The sequence below is a fragment of the Watersipora subatra genome, chromosome 7 (genome assembly GCF_963576615.1).
Source record: "Watersipora subatra chromosome 7, tzWatSuba1.1, whole genome shotgun sequence".
NCBI classification, from domain to species: domain Eukaryota; kingdom Metazoa; phylum Bryozoa; class Gymnolaemata; order Cheilostomatida; family Watersiporidae; genus Watersipora; species Watersipora subatra.
In genome coordinates this window covers 59,831,683-59,852,449 of record NC_088714.1, presented here as the reverse complement: position 1 = coordinate 59,852,449, position 20,767 = coordinate 59,831,683, and the positions used below count along the sequence as shown (strand labels likewise).

At 33.9% G+C, this 20,767-nt stretch overlaps 1 protein-coding gene across 1 annotated transcript; it reads right to left on the bottom strand.

Annotated features, from left to right (window-relative positions):
* Nucleotides 1-1,191: 1,191 nt before the first annotated feature.
* LOC137400937 (short-chain collagen C4-like) lies at nucleotides 1,192-9,512 on the bottom strand. Its single transcript, XM_068087276.1, has 6 exons — nucleotides 9,399-9,512; nucleotides 6,834-6,876; nucleotides 5,995-6,177; nucleotides 4,740-4,898; nucleotides 2,451-2,726; nucleotides 1,192-1,394 (listed from the first exon to the last, which is right to left on the bottom strand). The coding sequence occupies exons 1-6, from the start codon at nucleotides 9,510-9,512 to the stop codon at nucleotides 1,192-1,194; spliced, it is 978 nt and encodes a 325-aa protein (XP_067943377.1).
* Nucleotides 9,513-20,767: the final 11,255 nt, after the last annotated feature.

The window sequence follows — 20,767 nt, the reverse complement described above, 5'->3', positions numbered from 1 at the left end:
GGGTTTGCGATAGTGTAAACATGCTTATCATCGAGAATCGTTGAAGTATTGTGGCATCAACGCTGAAATACGGTGATATAGTGTGAACCAGCCTGTAACCTATTCTGTGAGGGTTGTATATCATTGGTGAAACAGGTAGAGCTGGCTCATCATCTGTGCCACCTCCAGTAGCTTTGATGAGGGTGCTGGAAATGACGTCTGCCCATAACCTATGTCATTGTTATTGCCAGTAATTGGCCATCACAGTAGTGGAATAGAAAGATATTGACAGTAGCAACTGTTACAAAATTCCAGAAAAATTCCATGAGAAATTTATGTCTTCTCAACAGAAATCAAGCTAATCCACAGATCCCATTTTATTGTTTTAGTTTTTGATGATTGCTGGCATTGATACAGGCACGTGCTCTTTTTTATTTTGTCCTAGTGTATCGTTTCAGTAAGTGGCTAAATTCTAGTCATGGTAGAAAGCACAGAAACAGCCTGGTTGTCAAAAAAGCGTACATTCACTATGTTGCAGGTTTAGATATTTGAGGCTTATTTGTGGTTTAGTTAAAAATGTTTTTTTTTAAATGAACTAGTTGGTGACCATTTGGTACTACTAGAAAAACATTATTATTACATTTCTAAAAAAACCTGTTCAAAACCCCATGACAATGACATTCCACTGAGACCCATTGAGATACTTATAACACTCAAACATACTGAGTTGAATTACTGTGTTGTTCAAGTATTTGCTACCAATCTGTTGGTAATAATGCAAAAATGGACTGTTTTTGTGTGTAATTCAATAATATCTCAAATTCTACTAGCCTGTAAGTTTCCAAAAATTGGAACATATCAAGCTATTTTACACTATGCATGCCATACAATTTGAAGCTATGTGGGAATCGACAAGAAAACACAATTAGCAACCAACTAATCAAACTTTTTGGTTTTTGTGGTAAAGATAACACATTGGGCTTTAAGGGATTATAAAGAATTAACAAATTGGTGCATATGAAAACCAGTTATGATTTCAACAAGTTTGATGTATTAAATTTAACACAAGGTGCTCGGCAGGGATAATGCAGCAAATAATATTAGGTAAGTTGTTCTACAAAAAGATATATGGTGACACAAGGTTACAAGAGGTTTAAAGTATTGAACATATACGAGGCTTTGATGACACATTTATGCATATATGAAAGTAGTTTATTCTGTGCAAACAACACAAGTGATGGCTTCGTTTGCATTGTATGAGGGACAAGGAACTCCTTGACTGCAACTAGCTCTGTTGAAGTAAAAAAGTGCACCATTATCATTGCCACTCTCTCCATCGATGTACTCTGGCTCAGCATCAACACACTCAAATGTTCTCCTCCCATTATAGTTGTAATATGCAGACATCAAGTAACCTAAAACAAACATAATACATTAGGTGAAGTATTTCTAAATTATCTACTTATCATAATGTGTACAAAGCCATAAAAATTGTGAGAAACACATACAAGATGTTAAGTTAAGACCATTGGTTGTCAGCGTAGTTACTAGCAGGGTCTTTCTTTACCACTTCATAAATCTTTAGCATGTTTTCATGGTTTTAAATAAATCATTTGAAATAAAATAAGTTGATTAACTTTGAATTCTAAAAAGGTTTTTATTCTAAATATTCTGCTTTAAGCATGCACCATCAAGACATGAATGTTTTATATATGATAGATTTAGCCAAAATAATGTAATGCCATAACATTCATAATATGAAGCGACATGCAGGTTGCTACAGTCATGTAATAAGCCAATTGCTATACATATTAGTTAACATTATTATTAGGTAGTAAAACCTAGCGTTTTTAGTATAGATCTAAGCGTTAAAAGAACCAACACTTAACTTTTTCAACACTAAAACCAAGAAATTCTAGCTCATAGCTGGAATATCAGAATATCACTTAGTCGGCAAAACATAGACATTGAAATTATGATGGTATCACCGACAATTAGCTAATGTGTGAAATCAAGAAAAAACACTTTTTTGGTTTGTCGTTTTATTAGATAGCCCCTGGTTTAGGTCAAAAACTTTGCTATTTTTGTTCCTCTAAATCAGGGAGTTAAATCATTACATTAATGCATGTACACCTTGCACTTTTTTCTAAGGGTTGCAACAAAAACTATTATGTGCGCAAGTTGTAAATTTATGAAAATGGTGGTAAAAATTGTCTACTCTTGAGAAACAATTGTTTTAAACCGGTTAAAAATTGCTTAGTTTTTTAAGCACAGGGAATTTAAACCAACAATATTTTATATGGTGTAGTGAAAAAAGCTATCAATTTAAACATAATGAGATAATTTTATGGTTACAGAGCATAACATTATGTAGCTATGTTATGTCAATATTTTGAAAATATTTTGTAACCATTGTTAATCTTTGCTTTCTATTTTTGTCTCAGTAATTATTTTACAATCACATAACAAACCTTCGTATTCAAATGTCCACTCATTGTCAGGGCAGCTCCTTTTTCCGGGAATTATAATTACAGATGATCTGGTTTTCGCATGGCAGACAGCGCATGGAGCATTTTGGTCATGAGCAGAATTGCTGAAGATACCATAACTATTTGTCTGATACTCTGTCCCCGCTAGGTAACCAGAGCTACTGACTGTACTGTTGCTGTTATAATCAGCATCATACACCATGCACTGATAGTTGCCTCCTCCTCCTTGATGGCCATGCTGAGATCCTCCAGCAAAACCTATGCATTAGGGTAACATTTTTGTAACACAACCATTTCAGACTATAATTATGATTTCAGCATAGTGTTATAGCCAAGACTGTAGTTGTGGCAAGCTGTCAGCTAAAACAGGTAAATATATCAAATCAGTTGCTCATTGATTTGTTCAATCTTTTTAGAACCAATTATTTGCATTTTTTAATATAATATTAAGCCAATCAATCATTCAATATACATATGTTAAATCAAATACACGGAAAAAAACAGGAAACCTGCTGTACTAAAGAATATAGCAATTTTTATTCAACACTTGGTTTAATTGGAAATTCTGGCATAAATTATTCAGGAGGCTTAATAGCGTTGGCTATTTTTCTAATGACATTGACACAAGTAAAATTGGTACTTGTTTCTACACTTTTTTAAGTTCAGTTTAACCATTTCTTATTATATAGAGCCCACCGATAGCATGGAAAGTACCACTTTATGCCAGTATTATTTATACCCATCAAATTATCATTTTATAACTGACTAGATAGCTATACAATAGAAAGACATGTGTTTGATGGTAGAGCAAGTCAATCCCCCACATACTTATGTCTGTAATCATTGCTTTTAATATCACTATAACTAATTCTGAAGGTGGTGACTAATTACGTCGTAGTAACTCTGATATGTTACCTGCGAGTGTAATCGAGTATCATCATTATTTTGAATGTATTTGATAAATTTTTGGCGAGTCTGAAAGCTATGCTGTAAGACTATATACGCAAACTGATAAACTGCTCTAAGCCACAAGATATACCTGTATTAGTTGTGCTTTTGGTAAAAAAACTGTGTCATATTGTAAATATTTTTAATGTTTAAGTTGTAAGTACCTTAAGTTTAGTCCTTTGATGGTTTTTTATTTGCTTTGTAAAATATTTCAGTTGACGCCTCTACATTGTGAATATTTGTTTCAAAAGCGTTAAAATTTTAAGGATTTTACGTTGTAAAAACAGTAAAATACATGTAAGTTGTCTAATCTTCTCCACGATCATTTTGATCACTTTTTTTAACATAAATCAAAGAAAAATTTACTTGACTCGTAATTTTTTGACTATACCATAACCACAGCAAAATTAATTTGCATTGATACCTTTTTCTCCTTTTTAGGACAAATCTCACTGATTTCATAGACCATAATTGAGACGATTTTACAATAAGTTAAATAGTGCCTACTTCCGACATTCATTCCCAACAATTTGCTTATATTTCTGAGCAGCCAAGTCTGCCCCGTAAAATAAAACTAATAACAAACATCTTTACGTCTACAAAAAGCAAAACAGAATAATTCACAAAAAGGGGTTTTACCTGCTAGTCATCTACTTGTATTTACCGGTTAAAGTTAGGATAAAAGCCAAATTTCAGCAATACTCCAACTCAGGACATTCAGATTAATGCACCGACTATGGAACACCTGCACCAATCTATTGTCTTGTTGTTTATGAACATTTGCATATGCAATATGTATACTTTTCTGTTCAGTGGTTTTCCTCTTTTGTCGACCAATCTGAGAATCTACATGTATCATGGCAAACTAGATTGGTTAGCAGGCTGTTTACATTATGTAATGAATATAATGTTATAAATATTTCAGCTTTTGGTTTTGCAAGAGCGGTAAAATAAATCAATGGTCCAATTGAATTTGAGAACTTCCCTGGACTGACATTTTATATTATGTGGAGTTTTTTACGTATTAGGGAGTAACATTTTTACAAATTATCTATGTTGTCTAGGATTTACGATATAAAAAGTGTACATCATATATGCACCTACGGTTTTATGATGTATTGCTTAGAGGTGTAAAAAGGAATAAAGTGAGTTACATGTAAGTCTTACAGTTAGAGCTAACTTATAACTTAAAATCACAGAATTAGGTTTTTTGCTCATCAGACAGAACTTTCTTGATAAAAAATTCATTTTTTAATAAAAAGTTCAATTTCTCATGCAAGCCAGTGCTGATCTATTAAACAGTGATATATCTTTAAAATATACCTTCATAAATGAGCACAGCATTAGATCCACATGTGGTTCGTCCCCATCTAGTGTAAATCGCACCACCAGTTGCTGGTCCAGATTCTCCTTTTGGACCAGGTTTACCTGCTGGCCCTTCAGGGCCTGCAATACCAGGCGCACCAGAGTTTCCAACATCTCCTAAAAACACATCCTAAGGAGATTATGAAAGCATTTTGAGTTGGCAAGTTTTTATTCTACTCAAAATTTTAAAAATTCACATATGGTATTTTCTATCTGAGAAAATAGTTAAGTTACCAAAGGTTAAGTTTTAAGTATGAACACCATAATAAGTCATCAAAAATACTGACCTAAATTGAAACGAAAATAACAATGAAGTTTGATCAATATGATATTAATTGTTAGGATGATATTTTACGATATGTCTACTAGCCAAACGTTTGGCGTTGCACGGATATTAATAACAGCTAATAAACAGTGTGAGGTACTGCAGTTGCCTTTGGTTAAATTAAGTAAGCTGGTATCTACATGTATATAGCTAAACTTTTTAATGAAAACTGTGACAACAAGCTTTATTGAGGTGCATAGCGCAGAGTCGCTATGTGTATTTTAAACCAAAATATGACCCATAATGTCCAGTGAATCCATTGCATCTCACATAGGTTAAATGTCTTAACTTGTCGCTCTGAGATTGAAAGGTTCTGAAATAAAGTTTTCTTCTCTACAGAGTCTTCATTGTTTGATTTAATCGCCATAACTGAACAAATATACAGACAAACTTTTAGATTTATACTTTATGTGTTTATTGACAGTAAGTTATTTCATACCTAAAGGAATAAAATAATTTTAAAATAGTTCAGCGTTACACAAAGTAAATGATGACTTGGAAAAAATAAAGTTTTTCCACTCACTGCAAAATACTAGTTATCAAATTTGAAACATACTAATTAGCTTAATAATTTATGTTAGACAAGGAGAATATGTTACAAAAGTTTACTAAACTAAATAAAACTAAGTAAGAAAACTAAACACTAAACACTGAACAGTACTTTAAGTACAGGTTTGAAAGAAAAACAAAGTCTTTTCTTTTTTATTTCTTAACAGTACAGGTTTTTTAAACTATTACTCACATGTTGACTCAAGAGGAGCAAAAATATAAATTGCGTAAAAACATTTTGTGGTACTACTTGAAATTAAGTATCTTAGTTTTTAGACTATTGCTCACAGTTCTGACTTACAAACTCTGCTTGTTGAAAAGCTCATCATGAAGTTTTACCTTTTTCTCCATCTCTACCAGGAAGACCATCTCTACCTGGTAGTCCGTCTGCTCCATCTCTACCATCTCCTCCATCTCTACCATCTCTACCTGGCATTCCATCCACTCCATCTCTACCATCTGCTCCATCTCTACCATCTCTACCTCCTACCCCTGGCGGTCCAGGAGGTCCAACTAGTCCAACTAGACAGACATACATGTTATGAGTTAATTAATTTCAAACAATGATTATTAAAACAGATGAAGGTGAATATAAGCGTCTATCAGTAACGGGGATCCTTGTAGTTAAGAATTACTAAAAAATTTCATCAAAGACCTGTCACATCATATTTTTAAAGTTGGTTATTTTTCTCTAGATGTTTGCACCCCTGCCTACTGTTGTCAATTTGAGGGTCACAATATATAGTTAGCAGTTTATTATAGTCTTTTAACATGGTTTTACAATATTGCTAATATGTTTTTAAGACTAAAAGTTAGCATTTTAATTTTACTTTAAACAAAGTTATCGTTTTTCATGAAACATTGTTTAAAATTGATTTTTTTATTTTAAGTGATCATACAATTATTATTAATGGTATGCTGGCAGTCTAAAGCATCGTAAAATATTGTCATATATGGATCATCAGTATGTGCACAACTATTCTACAATACTTGAAGGTGCTTGAATAGCACAGCTGGTAGTACAGTTTGCTGCAAAGTTGGTGCGTGAGTTCAAAACCTACTCACATTTATTGTTTTAATGCTCTCAGCATGGTTTCAAACAAACATATAGACACCGCTGGTGTCATGGTAAAGATTATCGTAAAAATTATTATTAGTCATCAAAATTAGCTTTTTACCTTTTCCTCCCCAAGGATTGTTTCCTACTGCAGCATCTTCAATCTATAAAATGTAACAACTGAACTAAATAGTGGTTTGAAAGCAGATTTAAAGGAACTTTGTTAATGCAATGCACCCTCAGGGTACGATTACCCTGATATACAATTTTTACTTTACATAGTGAAACAAGGTGTCCTTTCCATCTCACTAAACAAATCCTATTTGACCATACAGATACAACCAAATTTTTGCCCTAGTTTAATTTTGACAGTCGGTGTGCTTATGACGTACATCAAAATAATCAGGACACCAAATGCTGTTTGCTGAAAAGATTTTCACAGCGCCTCAACGAGACACGATAGCTGATTTTTCTCAGTTCAGCAATTCTTGCTTTGTAAAACAGAAATATTTTTTCTTTAAAATAAGTAACGGCTTTGGGATTGCAATTCCTTGAAACAAATGGTTTGACAATTTATCTCAACCCGCTAACAAAAGTTCACTTTACTACAAAAACCACATTGTTCAGGCTTACTTGCTGATTTAGGTGGAACAAAAAGTTTTAAACAGGTTAGATAAAATTTATAGTGAAAGGGAAACTGAAACTGATAGAGGATAAACTGTAGTGATAAAAGATTGAATGTCCGTAAAATAGTTAAATTTCATACTTTGACTTAGATTTTAATGTGTATGTTTAGTAAGCTAAACTTGTTTGAGGTGACTTTTAAAATTATGTTATACGTACAACTGTTTGGAAGATAAGAATTTTTAACTCTTTGCAACACGTATTACGCAATTTTTATGATATTGCTACATTATATTGCAGATCATAACCCTTAAACTCGCTAAATCCAATAAATTTACTGTAGGTAACTATAGTTACTAAGGTTAACTATTTCGTAACTAATTTTTAATATTTGCAGCACTAATGTATAAACTTTGACTATTTTACCAGAGATGTTTGCTTTATGTAATTGCTACGGGTTATATACGAATACATTTAATTTTTTTCACCATGCAATGTCAACCCTGGAATGAATCAAAAGAAATCTACATCACATTGAACTATTATGGTCCCAATTGGTCTGTTTGGGTAAAAAAATACGATAGCTAGATATGAAAAATATACTTATAAGAGTTTGAATGAGCATTCTAACTGCAAAATAACGATTTTACAAAACTTGATGACGTTAAAGATAATACACAGATTAGGCAAGGAGACTGAGTAACAAGATGATGTTGTGAGAGAAATACATGATCTTTAAACTAAGGGTAGTCTGGAAACCAACCCTGTCTACATAAACCTATTTAATTTATGCATGTACATTGTAAATCTCTGTGTTAGTCTCGTGTTGGTATTTTTGTTGGTTTGTTATTTCTGTGTCCTGTGATAGGAATTAAAGTATAGCAATATAAGTTCCACTTTGCAGAGTGTGTGATATTAATACCTTAAGGCCTAAAAACCTTCTAACTATGATAGTTCAACTGAATGTATAAATGAATATTTCTGATTAAATTTATTAAATTGGTTAAAATACTCGCTCTTAATGAGCTTAGGATTTATTTAACTAGAACAGTTGATAGTTACGGATAAGGCAACAAATATTAGGCCGGCCTAAAACACTGCCATTGTTTTATTAAAAGTTTGAGCTCTAGCTAATAAGGTAAGTTATTCAAAATCATTTGATAATTAGATATTTTGATATTTGATAATCATTTGATAATTATTAGGTTAACCGTGAAATGCCGCCAGATATTTGACAAAAGTTATGATAAAAATTAAAATGGCATTAGCACAACCACAACTAAGCTTTAGGTAGAAGCTACACGAAATAATAATAAGATTTTCAAAGTAATTATAAAGTAAATAATAACTTCTGTAAATGCTCTAAAATAGTTTCAACTAAAGTATAACAAATAATGGCATGCTTTTCTCATGTAGTGACAAGGCTTGGTAGAGTTCTCATGTTCTATAGTAGAGAAACAAACCGCCAAGACTAATTTTTAAAAACAATGTTGTCCTAGCACTTGTCATCTTCTGGAACTGTCAGATTAACCTGAAGAGGATGTATTTTTACAACACGTTCCCTCTGAAAAAGTCAGGTAGCCATTTCACTTGTCCAATGTGTAAAAAGCGGACTTCCAAGTTATGGTGTAGATCCGAAAAACCCAGCCATTTAGGGTTGCAAGCTTGCTGAGAGCTCTTTTTTAGATCGGCATTAATCAGGGTTCAACCCACCAACCCTACGGTTGACAGTCAAAAAATTACCGCAGAGCCACCCTCACACTTTTAATTAAAGTATAGCTACAATAAAACTAATAAAATAGAAACATCAATACACTAAAGAAAACCAATAAAATTAATAGTTAAGGAAAAATTAGAAAAACCGCTATAAATAAACTGCATTGTAAATTTCTCAACATTCCTTTATTGAAAGATGTTTGCAGGAAAAAAGTAAATTAGATTGGAGAAAGAACTTTATCATAAATACTGCGTATAAAAGGGCTCTCTAGAACTTTTATATTAACATCATTTAGGTAATGATTCTGAGAACTGGGTATAACCATATATACAAATTAACACTTACAAATGTTTTAATAGAAGCAACAACTCCTTTTAGATCTTCAACATCTGCCTTCAGCTGAACCATTTCCTCATTCTCTTCCACAGGGTTGCAGTTACACGTAGCCGCCAACATCATGGTAAGAAAAGTGACGCAAAGTGATCGTTTCATTTTGTTCATTCTCTACAATTTTTGGCCATAAATAAATAACTATTTTAAGAGATAGTTTAGTGGGTTGTATATAACAGATGTTTAAATAAAGAAAAATAAGACAAACTTTAAAAATAGTGTAAAAGTTACAATACAATTTTGCTAGATTACATATATTTGAAACAATATCTTTTTAGCTATACATTCACTGCACTGACTAGTTTTTAAAAAAATGTGCTTATAGAATACCAAGAACACTATGTTACCTCTGCCCAGTTGGCTGTCTAGCATGATCAATACAAAGGTAGCTGACTGATAGCTCTATTTGTATGAGCTGTACATGTTTTATGCTTGAATGGGCAGTTCTAGTTGTGTGAGCTGTGCATTTTTCATGCTTGAATGGTCCCGGTGCACGATCCCATTAAACCAGCTAATGAAAATGATATTCAGGAGTTACTAAATGGTAGAGTGAATTAGCAAACTCCTACCATAAGAACTCATACCGATAAGTTATGATAATGATAATTCAGGACAACAGTGGCATGAAGATATTTACTTCATGCTGCAGGTGGGCTAAAGTTCATGCCTTAATATACTCCTTAGTTAGAATATTACATATATGTTTTATACGAGTAACTATTAGTGGTTTCTGCCATATATAAATTTGCCTTTAGTGTATGCCTGAATAATAATACATAATAATTATGACACATTCGTTGCAATTTGAAGTTGGTTTTGTATTTAAAAAAATCCAAATCAAACAGTTTACCACACTGTAAATATCAAATAATGCAATTTAATCATTGAAAGGCAAGCATTTGGTTTTAATCTGAATGATTTGATTAAACTTTTTGAAGTTGTATAGACTTTTTTTATTACAGTTACATTTTGAGATTACCTTATTGTCCATCCTGAAACAAACCACTAAAGTTTCTTACTATGACTTATTTCTCACTATTAAATGATGAATTTCAAAAAATGGTCTAAACTACATAACTTAAAATAACTTTAATTTGTTTGGTGACTGAACTACTATTCATGCACTTCCAGACCAGCTCCGTGCTAAAGAAAAGAATTTACCAAATCTAGCTGAAGTCATTGAGAATGTTAATACATATAAAATGATATTTTGGTAAACAGTAAGCAATGTCTGAAGGCTTTTATCTATATAACATTTTGTTGTTACTTAGATTATGTCTAAAAGAGCAGTACAATTTTTCATGCTAAAACGTAAGAAATAAACAACACGTAAGAGACCTACAAAAAAAAAATATAATAGATTCAAAATAATTATTAATCCAGGATTGTTTATAGATATGTAGGCCTATCCCCTGGAATAGAGTAATTTTTTGAATTTTCCTTAAGCAAACACAAAATACTTGTGACTTTTATGGTATAGACACATATATTGGTGTTGCCACAAAATACATCATTAATACAAATATATTGATTATTGGCACTGAGAGTTTTGGAAACATTGACGTGGCGTTGTTTATAGGCTGCTGCTAACTGTTTAACTAAATTACTAACTGCTGCTAAATTTTAGAGCATGTAGTTTTCAAATAAAAAATCTTCTGAATTTACTGCAAAACTATATAGGAGCACTACAATAACTACTATCATTCTTCAAATGAACACAATATAACAATAACAGGAGCGAGCAAAATTTAAATAATAGTAAGCGATTTTTTCCTTGCTTTTTTGTTGTCTTTGTGGCAGCTATAAACCAAGTTTTAAGAAAATTCTTTTAATGATCAATTCCTAGTTAAGCAAAATGCAGCAGGCTGTAAACAACAAGTAAAAGTTACTACAGAGGTCAGTGTTAACCATTGGCCTTTTTGTAGTGAAGACATTTATTGTGGTAACACTCATCGCATGTCTAAACTAGAAATGTCTGAAATATCTGGACTTACACATACATCGTAAACTGCTGCTTTCCATCTCAGCCATTTCGAAGCACTCTTTAGATTTGAAGGTGCCAGACACCTCCTTCAATACAGCAAGTATTACACAACCTTGTCAATACAACAATATTGTCCGCTTTTAAAATGTTGTTTTATCAGCAACTATATCTCACACTTGCTATATCTAATTAATACTTGTCAGAGAAGTGACAAGCATGTCTGCTGTAATTACTAATACATGTTTGCCACGACAGTGGCAAAGCTTACAACATAATTTTTATATTTAAAAAGCTTACATGATAAGGCTAGCCAGCTCCACCTTAAAACAAGTTTTTCAGGGGTTCGCTCCTGTCACTCTCCAAGCACCGAGGAAAAACCGAAGAAAGGTCTTTTAAGGATTAAGCATAAGTTTTTTTAACAATTTGTTAGTTATTAAATCTGCTGATTGCGACTGACTCATGCTCCCTTAAGGTTTTATCTCTCACCCAACAATCACTTCTTCTTCTCTTGAGAAAAAGAAGAGAGACTGATTGAAAGACAATATCTTTAGTCGCTTCTCAAAAGTCATTTAATAGCTTACCACAGTGTTGTAATGCACATGCCGTGAGCTTTGTTAAATCAATATTAATAATCTGAAAACCTAAAACTCAACTGCTCAGACCAAACAACAAGTTTGTCATACTTATTCGGGCTAATGAACCTAGTGATGAGGAAATAGGTGATGTCTCTCAAATCAAATGTTTTGTGAATGCATCATTTTTTCCATTCTACTTGGAAGCTTAGCTGACTGACTTTGTATCATAATATCAGGTAATCAAAATATTTCTTCATCTGTAAATCGATGCTTGACATTGCATATTTTTAGTAACAATAGATACTGTGAAAACATTTAAGATGTTGGACAAAGATATATGAGACAAGCGGATTCCCATTTCTAAAGGGCGTGTCTGGAAAAACTAAACCAGTCGTTGATTATTCTATTAAAGAAAAACAGGAAGCATGTCAGAGCTGATGTTTCAAATTCCACATACTGGAAGGATCAGGTTAGCAAAAAAATGTACCCTTAACTCAATTTAAACATAGCAGTTAGCCCTCACTTTCCATTACTTATTAGACGGGCAAGGAGGCTGTAAACTTACAGTACTTCCAATTCAAGTAACAACATTTTTTAAGGTTATATTATTTTCTTCAAATGAAAACCAAGTATCAATTATATAAAAGATATGCTACAGTTGTCTTGCAACTAGCCAGCCAGATTAATATATAACTACCCATAGCGACAGCAAACACTAAAACATTAAATTACAATATTTAGTCAACAGTTGTACATGCCACTAGTTGATATAACGCAGTGTTCGTGTTACCAATGATTCAATTAAATACAAAACATGTGCTTCTTCCAATGCATAATGTTGAATAAGGTTTGATGGTTAAAGTGACGGTATAAATGAAACGTTTTTTTTATACGGTCAGAATTGGGAAATTAGATATGTCTGATCACAGGTTATCAAAATGTTTAGGCACTGGACAGCGTCTAAAAATTTGATTCACTCTGAAATGACAATAAATTTTTTTCTTATGATTCTGAGGTATTTAGCTGTCTTTACCTAGCAAATGCCAGACATAAAAGACTTCCCAACAATCACTAAAATTTCAGCTCTCTGCCACTTCAAGCACTACTTACACTTGTTTGTTTTGGGATACCCTTTGCCTTTTCTATTAAATATACTTGACTTTTGGTGGCTGCATAGTTATACTGCATTATCAGCGTCACAATAAGTTTGATAGCTTTATTTTAGTGAAGTCTGTAAGCATATTTACTGCTTAATGTAAATATTTTTTTGCAACTAGCTTGTTATTCCGGCTGAAATTTGCATGGAGTTTTTTTTGGTAGATTTAACTACATGTAATGAACGGCAGATAACGAGCAGCCAAAAGCTTGTATGGTGCTAACAGCTATATTTACAAGCTTATCTCAAAACTGAAAGACTTATTGCATAATATTGACGGTCATCATTTGTCTGTCTAATTGTTTTTTCTGTCAACAAAATATATTGAATAAGTAGCTAAAGGATTATTTGAAGTGTCATAATGTAGTCAATTATCTGAGTTAGTTAGAGCATGGAAATAATAAGATGAATACCTCAGGTTCAAGTCTCCGGTTAAACACAATTATTTTAACGTGTCATAATGTTGTCAATTAGGTGAGTCAGTTAGAGCATCAAATTTTTAAGCGGAACACCTTAGGTTCAAGTCTGCCATTGGCTAATAATTTGACATTCTCACTAATTGTATGTGTACAAGTTTGTGATTGCTTGACAGTTGGCACATTCAAAAATTTGCATATATATACTGTATATATATACTGTATATATATCAATATATATATATATATATATATATGTACTGTACATATATTCTGTATATATATACGGGGTAATATATTCTGTTTCTGTGGTTCTAGATTCTCTTTTCACTCGGTCAAACAAAGTACCTTCATGTGTTTAACTGCTATAAATTAGCACCAGTATCAAGAATTACCAATATTATTCATCAAAACGTTGAGCATATCTAACAATTTCTTGCTAATTATTTCACATTCAACACATCACAACGATTGTACAATTATTTCATTTTTTAATTTGTTTGAACTGCACAAACAACATTTGCCTTGAAATGAAGTTTAAAAGTTACAATGGTGTGGATATATTTGAAAGCAAAAAAATCTATCACTCTATTATTGAAAAGTTAAAGACAAAATTTTTTTATCATTCATCAAAGCTTTTTGATACCAACACTTTTTCTAGCTATAAAACTAATAAGTCGTTATATAAATTAAATCATATCCTGTACTATTCAGTCTAATCTCGAGTTACGAATAACCTGCTATCGTTATTTAAACGCTGGAAGGTCTCAGTATTTTAAACCTTTGAAATAATCACATTATAAATTTCAAATTTTTGAAAAACATAACGGAAGTTTATTGGCTACAAGAACTAACACCTACAGATAAAACATGAGTCTTTGTTTACACTATATCATGTGATAATGGCAGAGGCAATTGACAAACTGATTAGGGCGATCCAGTCGCAACAAGAAAAAGCTCAACAAGTTGTTCAAGAACAACAACAAGCTAGACAAAATCAAGAGCAAGCTAGGCAAAAATAGAAATAGACAAAAAAAAGAAAACTAATAGAGCTAACTCATGAAAAACTGAGAGAAAGAAACATTGAGAGCATCTGTACCAAAATTTCATAAAATGGATCCAACAGCCGAGTTACTAACAGGTTACATGGACAGATTCAACACCTTCATACAAACTAACTCCATTCCATCTGAGAAGGTGGCAAGAGTTTTGCTAACCAGTCAAGCCCAGTACTATATAAAAACCTGAACAATATGGCCGCACAGCAAACCCTAAAGTGATCAATGGTTTAAGCATGGAAGAAATAGTTAACTTTTTAAAACCAATTTGACCCTGCACGATTTATGGTAAAAGAACACAATTGATATAGGAGTGATATGCAGCGTAAATGAGGAGAAACAATTCCAGAACTTGCAACAAGAATACACCAAGATGCTACAACTTGTGCGTTCTCAGACGTCATACATCTAGATCAATTAAATGAGTCACTGAAAACAAGATTCATTTGTTCTTTCAACAATGAGGCAGAGCTAACTGAAGACTTCTAACTGTGGAGACTACTCCAAGACATAAAACCAACCATTGGAGACCCACAGACAACTCATTCTCCTCACTGAGAATTTAAATTGAAGACTAGTAGGAAAATATGGCTACACCAAAATAGACTTAGCAGACACATATAACCAAATAAGTTTAGGACCAGAGAACTAAAGAAAGCTAGCATTATCTACACATATAGGAGTTTTGCCGCAGAAGAGACTTTCTTTTGGCATTAGTTCAGCACCAGGTCATTTTCAAGGAATAATGGAACAAATCACACCAGATTTACCCAGGAGTTGCAGTCTACCTAGATGACATTTTGATCAGCGGAGCTAATGCTAACAGCCATCTACAGAATCTAAAGGAAACTACTACAGAAGCTATCTAACAATGTATTGAGATGTAAGTTGGATAAATGTTGTTTTGAACAACCTACAGTTCAATATCTGGAACACAAGCTCACTCCTAATAAAATACCTAAAAAAGGAAAACAGATGCAGTCATGCAGATGCCACCACCTACTAATGACACAGAGTTACGATCGTTTTTAGAATCTACACAGATCCACAGCAAAACTTATCAACAACAAAGGAGCCGCTACACATATTGACTTGTAAAGATAAAAAATTGAGTTGGGGCCGCAGTAGCGAACAAAATTTAACAAGCTCATAAAGATTCCCTCAACAGACTAAGTTTTAATTCATTTTGATCCAGCATTAGACATCGGAATCTACTGTACTGATTCCAAGACTAGAATAGGAGCTGTACTAATTCTTCAGCATGCTGATGGTAAAAAGAGACCAAACTCCAACTTTTCAAAGACCCTCAGAAACACGCAGAAAAAATATGGACAAGTTCAGAAAGAGAACTATAGTACTTTCTCTAAATAAATTCCACCAGATTCTACAGGATATATATATATATATATATTCTGTATTCTGTATATAAGAGACGATTTATTCTAGTCACTAACCATAAGCCTCTTTTAGCCTTGTTTGGATCAACAAAAGGAGTTTCAACACAAGCAGCCAACCGAATATCTAGATGAGCTTTACTATTCAACCAATACAACTATATCTAGAAGATACACCTGGTAAATATAACCAGAGCGCTGATGTTCTCAGTAGATTACCATTAGAACCAGATGAAGAATTTGTTAAGATGGAAGATAAAGATGATGTAAATATAATACACACCATTCACACCTTCAGTCATCAGCTCAATTCTACAGATAATGGAATATTATCTAAAAAGAAAATTCAAAGACCCAGTTCTAGCAGCAGTGATGAGATACACTACAATAGGATGACCTCATAACAAGAGACAAAAGGAGCAGCACACAAGAAGATGGCAGAATGGCTGTCAGTAACAAAAAATTATCTATTATATATATGTTATTTGTTTATGTTTTAGAGCTGAAACATAAATTACTATAGCGAGTGCTAAGGCAGTACTTTTTTCCTATCAGTTCAATACGACAGCTGCAACTGGAATATCCAACATTTTAATCACACCAGAGCAAGTGTTATCAACAGCTTGAAAGCCAAGTTAGAAATAAAAAAAAGCCACATAAACCAGTAAGCTATAATTACATTACACTAAAAAAAGCTAGGAAAAGCTTGAAAAATAAGAAAATAATAATTCAACACTCCCACTAGGTTACTGGTTTTGAAATATCAAGTAAGTCCTATCAGATTTAGTAATTTTGTGAATCTCTCACGTGGTATTGGTTTAGTCAGGATGTCAACTACTATACCATCAGTAGGGCAATACTCTAAACTAATCTGCTTGTTTACTGCAGCTTCTCTCATGAAGTGAAATTTGATGTCTATATGTTTTATGCGGCCATTTTCATTAGAATTTTGTGTGATTTTTTATGGCGGCTTGATTTTCAACCATCATCTTTGTTAGTTCAGCAAACGCTGATAGGCCAATGTCGGTGTTGAGTTTACTCAGCCACATTGCTTGTTTAGTACCATGGAAAAGTGAAAAATACTCAGATTCCACCGTAGACACTGCTACCACTTTTTGCCTTTTGCTTAACTAGCTGATCGGCGCACCAGATAGTAAGAATATGTTTCCAGACGTAGAGTGTTGATCATCCAGATCTCTTGCCCAGTTAGCATCAATGTAGCCAAACACTTTGTTATTACCAGACCGGTGATATGTGATTCTGATGTCTAGTAATCCCTTGAGGTAGCGTAATATGCATTTTTCTGCTGTTAGATATGCTTCTGCTGGGCCTTACAGCGTTTAGAGACTGCTCCCACTGCACGAGAAATGTGTGGACAAGTTGTATAGTTAAATATAAAACACTTCCCACCTTAGCTTGGTAGCATTCCGGTTGAACAGGCTTGCTAACACCATCATCCTATGTGAGCTTAACATTCACATCGGCTGGTGTTGACACCGGTTTTGCATCTTCCATGCCAAATCGTTTTAGAATCTGCAGAATATAGTGATTTCAATGTAAACTAAGAGTTTCCTTCTCTTGTTTAATGTTGATGCCCAAGCAGTAATGCAAATTTCCCAAATCTTTCATTTTGAAACGCGTTGCCAAATGTGGTTTGACTAAGCTCATCTCTTGTTCAGTGTCACTCATGATTTTGAGATCAATAAAATATGCAGCTATAATTGTTTTAACACTATCATTATCTCAAACATAAACACAGGAATCTTCGCCAGATCATGTGAAATTAATTGATTTGAGATATTCATCCAAGACAGTATTCCAACATCTTGGTGATTGCTTAAGTCCGTACAGCGGTTTGCGAAGTTTGCATACTAGGTCGGCCTGTTGTGGTTCAATGAATCCTTCAGGTTGCGTCATGTAGATATTCTCTTCCAGCACTCCGTTCAAGAATGCAGTGACAACATTCATCTAATGCATGCTCATTTTGCGCTGTAGAGCATATGCCAACAACGTACAAATAGTTATGAATTTGACATCTGGTGCAAATGTTTCTTCATAATCTATTCCAGTCTTTTGTGCATATCCTTTGGTGACTAAACACTCTTTAAACCTGTCTACAGTTCCATCAGCAGCAAGTTTGGCTTCAAACAGCTAAATAGATCGTATTGGCGTTCTACCTGGAGGTAGTGGTACAAGGTCACATGTAGCATTTTCTATTAGATATTGGTATTCAGAATTAGCAGCAGACAGCCACTCCTTAGCCTCAGAACTTCCTCTTGCTTGGTCAAATGTTTATGGTTCAATAATTTTCACAAGCTTGATATGCGGTATGAAAAATGTGTGATGATTGATCTGCATATTCGTCTATGCCGTAACGTACAGAGGCTCTTCGTACACAATTAGATCGCCTCGGCTCTTCAATGATTTCATGTATAGTGTCCTTGTTAGCTTCTTGGGGTGCAGGCACAACAACGTCTACAGTGGCTACCAGTACATTACTATATGATATCTTTATCTGACTCCCAAAGTCTGACTCATTAAATACAACATCACGTCCAACCATAACCTTTATAGTTTGCCCGTTGAACAATTTATAAGCTTTCGATGTGTTACTGTATCCAATAAAACGTAATTTCTCCACTTTGATATCTAACTGTTGCCTCTTTTGAACTGGGATATGGGCATAGGCAGCACGTCCGAACACTCGTAAATGCCCAACATCTGGTTTCCGTCTATACCATTTTTCGTGAGGAGTTATGTTGTCATTGTGTGATCTATTGGGAAGACGATTCCTAACATATACCGCTGTGGCAACTGCTTCAGCCCAGTAATCTTTTGAAAGTTTTGCATGAGACATCATAGTTTGAGCAGATTCACCAAGTGTATGATTGAGCCTTTCTGCCACACCATTTTGTTCTGGAGAGTAGGCTGAAATTACTTTGTGACGAATTCCTAGTGTCTTTAAATAGCTATTGCACTCGTTTGACATATACTTGCCCCCAACATCCAACTTAAGAGTGCCCATCTTTTCCCCTGAAAAGTCTCTAACTACAACTTCAAATTCCTAAAACTTTTCAAGCACTTCAGATTTAAAACGTAAAAAATACACAGCAGAATATCGAGAAAAATCCGCAATGAATGATTCAAAATATTTACTGTCACCAATCGATTCAGTTTCAAAAGAGCACACATCTGAATGAATAAATTCTAACCTGTGTTTAAATCTGATACCTCCCACTGATTGAAATTGTTTTCGAGTCATTTTTCCTTCCACACAGCTTTCACAAAAGGATATACTGTCACTTGGAATTTTGGTCCCCATTAAACCTTGTTATAATTCAACTTACTTCAAGTTGTTTCATTTGCATGAGCAAAGCGCTTACTCCAAGTGTTGATAGCTGTGGCCGCAACTTTGTATGTATTTCTGCATACTGGCTCACAATCCAGATAATAAAGTTTATTCTTCATAGTACCCATAGCGCATACTCTTTTCTGTTCATTCTTTAACCAACATCTACTTTTACTAAACTAGATAAGTTTTCCTTTTCCGGTGGCTGATCTTACAGAAAACAAGCTTCCAGCTAGATTTGGCATGTGTAAACCGTCATAGATAATAGCCGTCCTACAAACTTTGTCTCCTAAGCTGAGCATTACATGAACATTACCAACGCCTATGGCATCAACTATGTGTCCATCACCCAAGCTGACTTTCTCCGAGGTATCTAAAGTATAGTACTTACTAAACCACTCATGGGGAGGTGTCATGTGACCAGATGCACCTGAGTCTAATTTCCATGTTGAGTAGTTGGTTCCATTCAGTTTGTCTATCGACCATTTTTCCTCAGCCATCTCGAGTGATTACTCCAAATGTATAATATAGTGTGTGCAACTAAATCATTCAGTTTTTCAACAAAGAGTCAAGCAGGAGTCAATCTGGTAACTGGGACCATAACCTGTTGTTCGTTTATGTTTTATAGCTGAAACATAAATTACTGTAGCGAACTTTGAGATAGTATATTTTTCATATCAGTTTAATATAGCAACTACAACAAGAGTGTCCAATCTTTTAATCACACCATAACAAGTATTATCAACAGCTGGCAAGCCAAGCTAGAAAAGCAAAAAGCCACATAAACCAGTTACAAGTAGCAATAATTACATTAAACTAGACATAAGCTATGAAAAGCTTGACAAATAAGACAATAATATTTCAACAATAGAGTCATGTTGATCATTCTTTTGAGCCTTGAAGAGCAATTCCTCCAGATGTTGTATTATCTTGGACACTTTGGAATAGAGATAATGAAGGAACTGGCTTGTGCAGCAGTGTACTGGCCAATAATTGATCCTGACATAGAGGATACCTGCCGACAATGTACATCATGTGAGCAACCTCAACACCTACTACACAAGTATGCAATTCACCCCTAGATGCTAGTGAAATTTATGGATAGCCACTGGCTAGAATAATTGATAGAAGCATATTCCAAGTACCCATCTATTCACAAGACCTCTTTAAAGGTTGACTTGCAACAAATATCACATTACAGTTATTTGGTATCAATAGATTCACCATGTCTTACTCTGTTGTGTTGTAGGTGACAAATGTGTGGAAAAGGGATTACAGACGGTCCCCAACCTACGAACGGGTTACGTTCCAAACGATTGTTCGTACGGTGAACTTGTTTGTAAGCTGCTTCAGTGCTATATTTTGTATTATAATTTATGTTTAAGGCCTATA

What these genes read in the sequence shown, in the direction of transcription:
- LOC137400937 (XM_068087276.1), bottom strand. Translation starts at nt 9,512, where the DNA reads ATGATGTTGGCGGCTACGTGTAACTGCAACCCTGTGGAAGAGAATGAG. An exon ending in TGGTAGAGATGGAGAAAAAG is followed by an intron (nt 4,899 to 5,994) that starts GTAAAACTTCAT and finishes ATGTGTTTTTAG; the next exon opens with GAGATGTTGGAAACTCTGGT. An exon ending in TGCTGTGCTCATTTATGAAG is followed by an intron (nt 2,727 to 4,739) that starts GTATATTTTAAA and finishes CCTAATGCATAG; the next exon opens with GTTTTGCTGGAGGATCTCAG.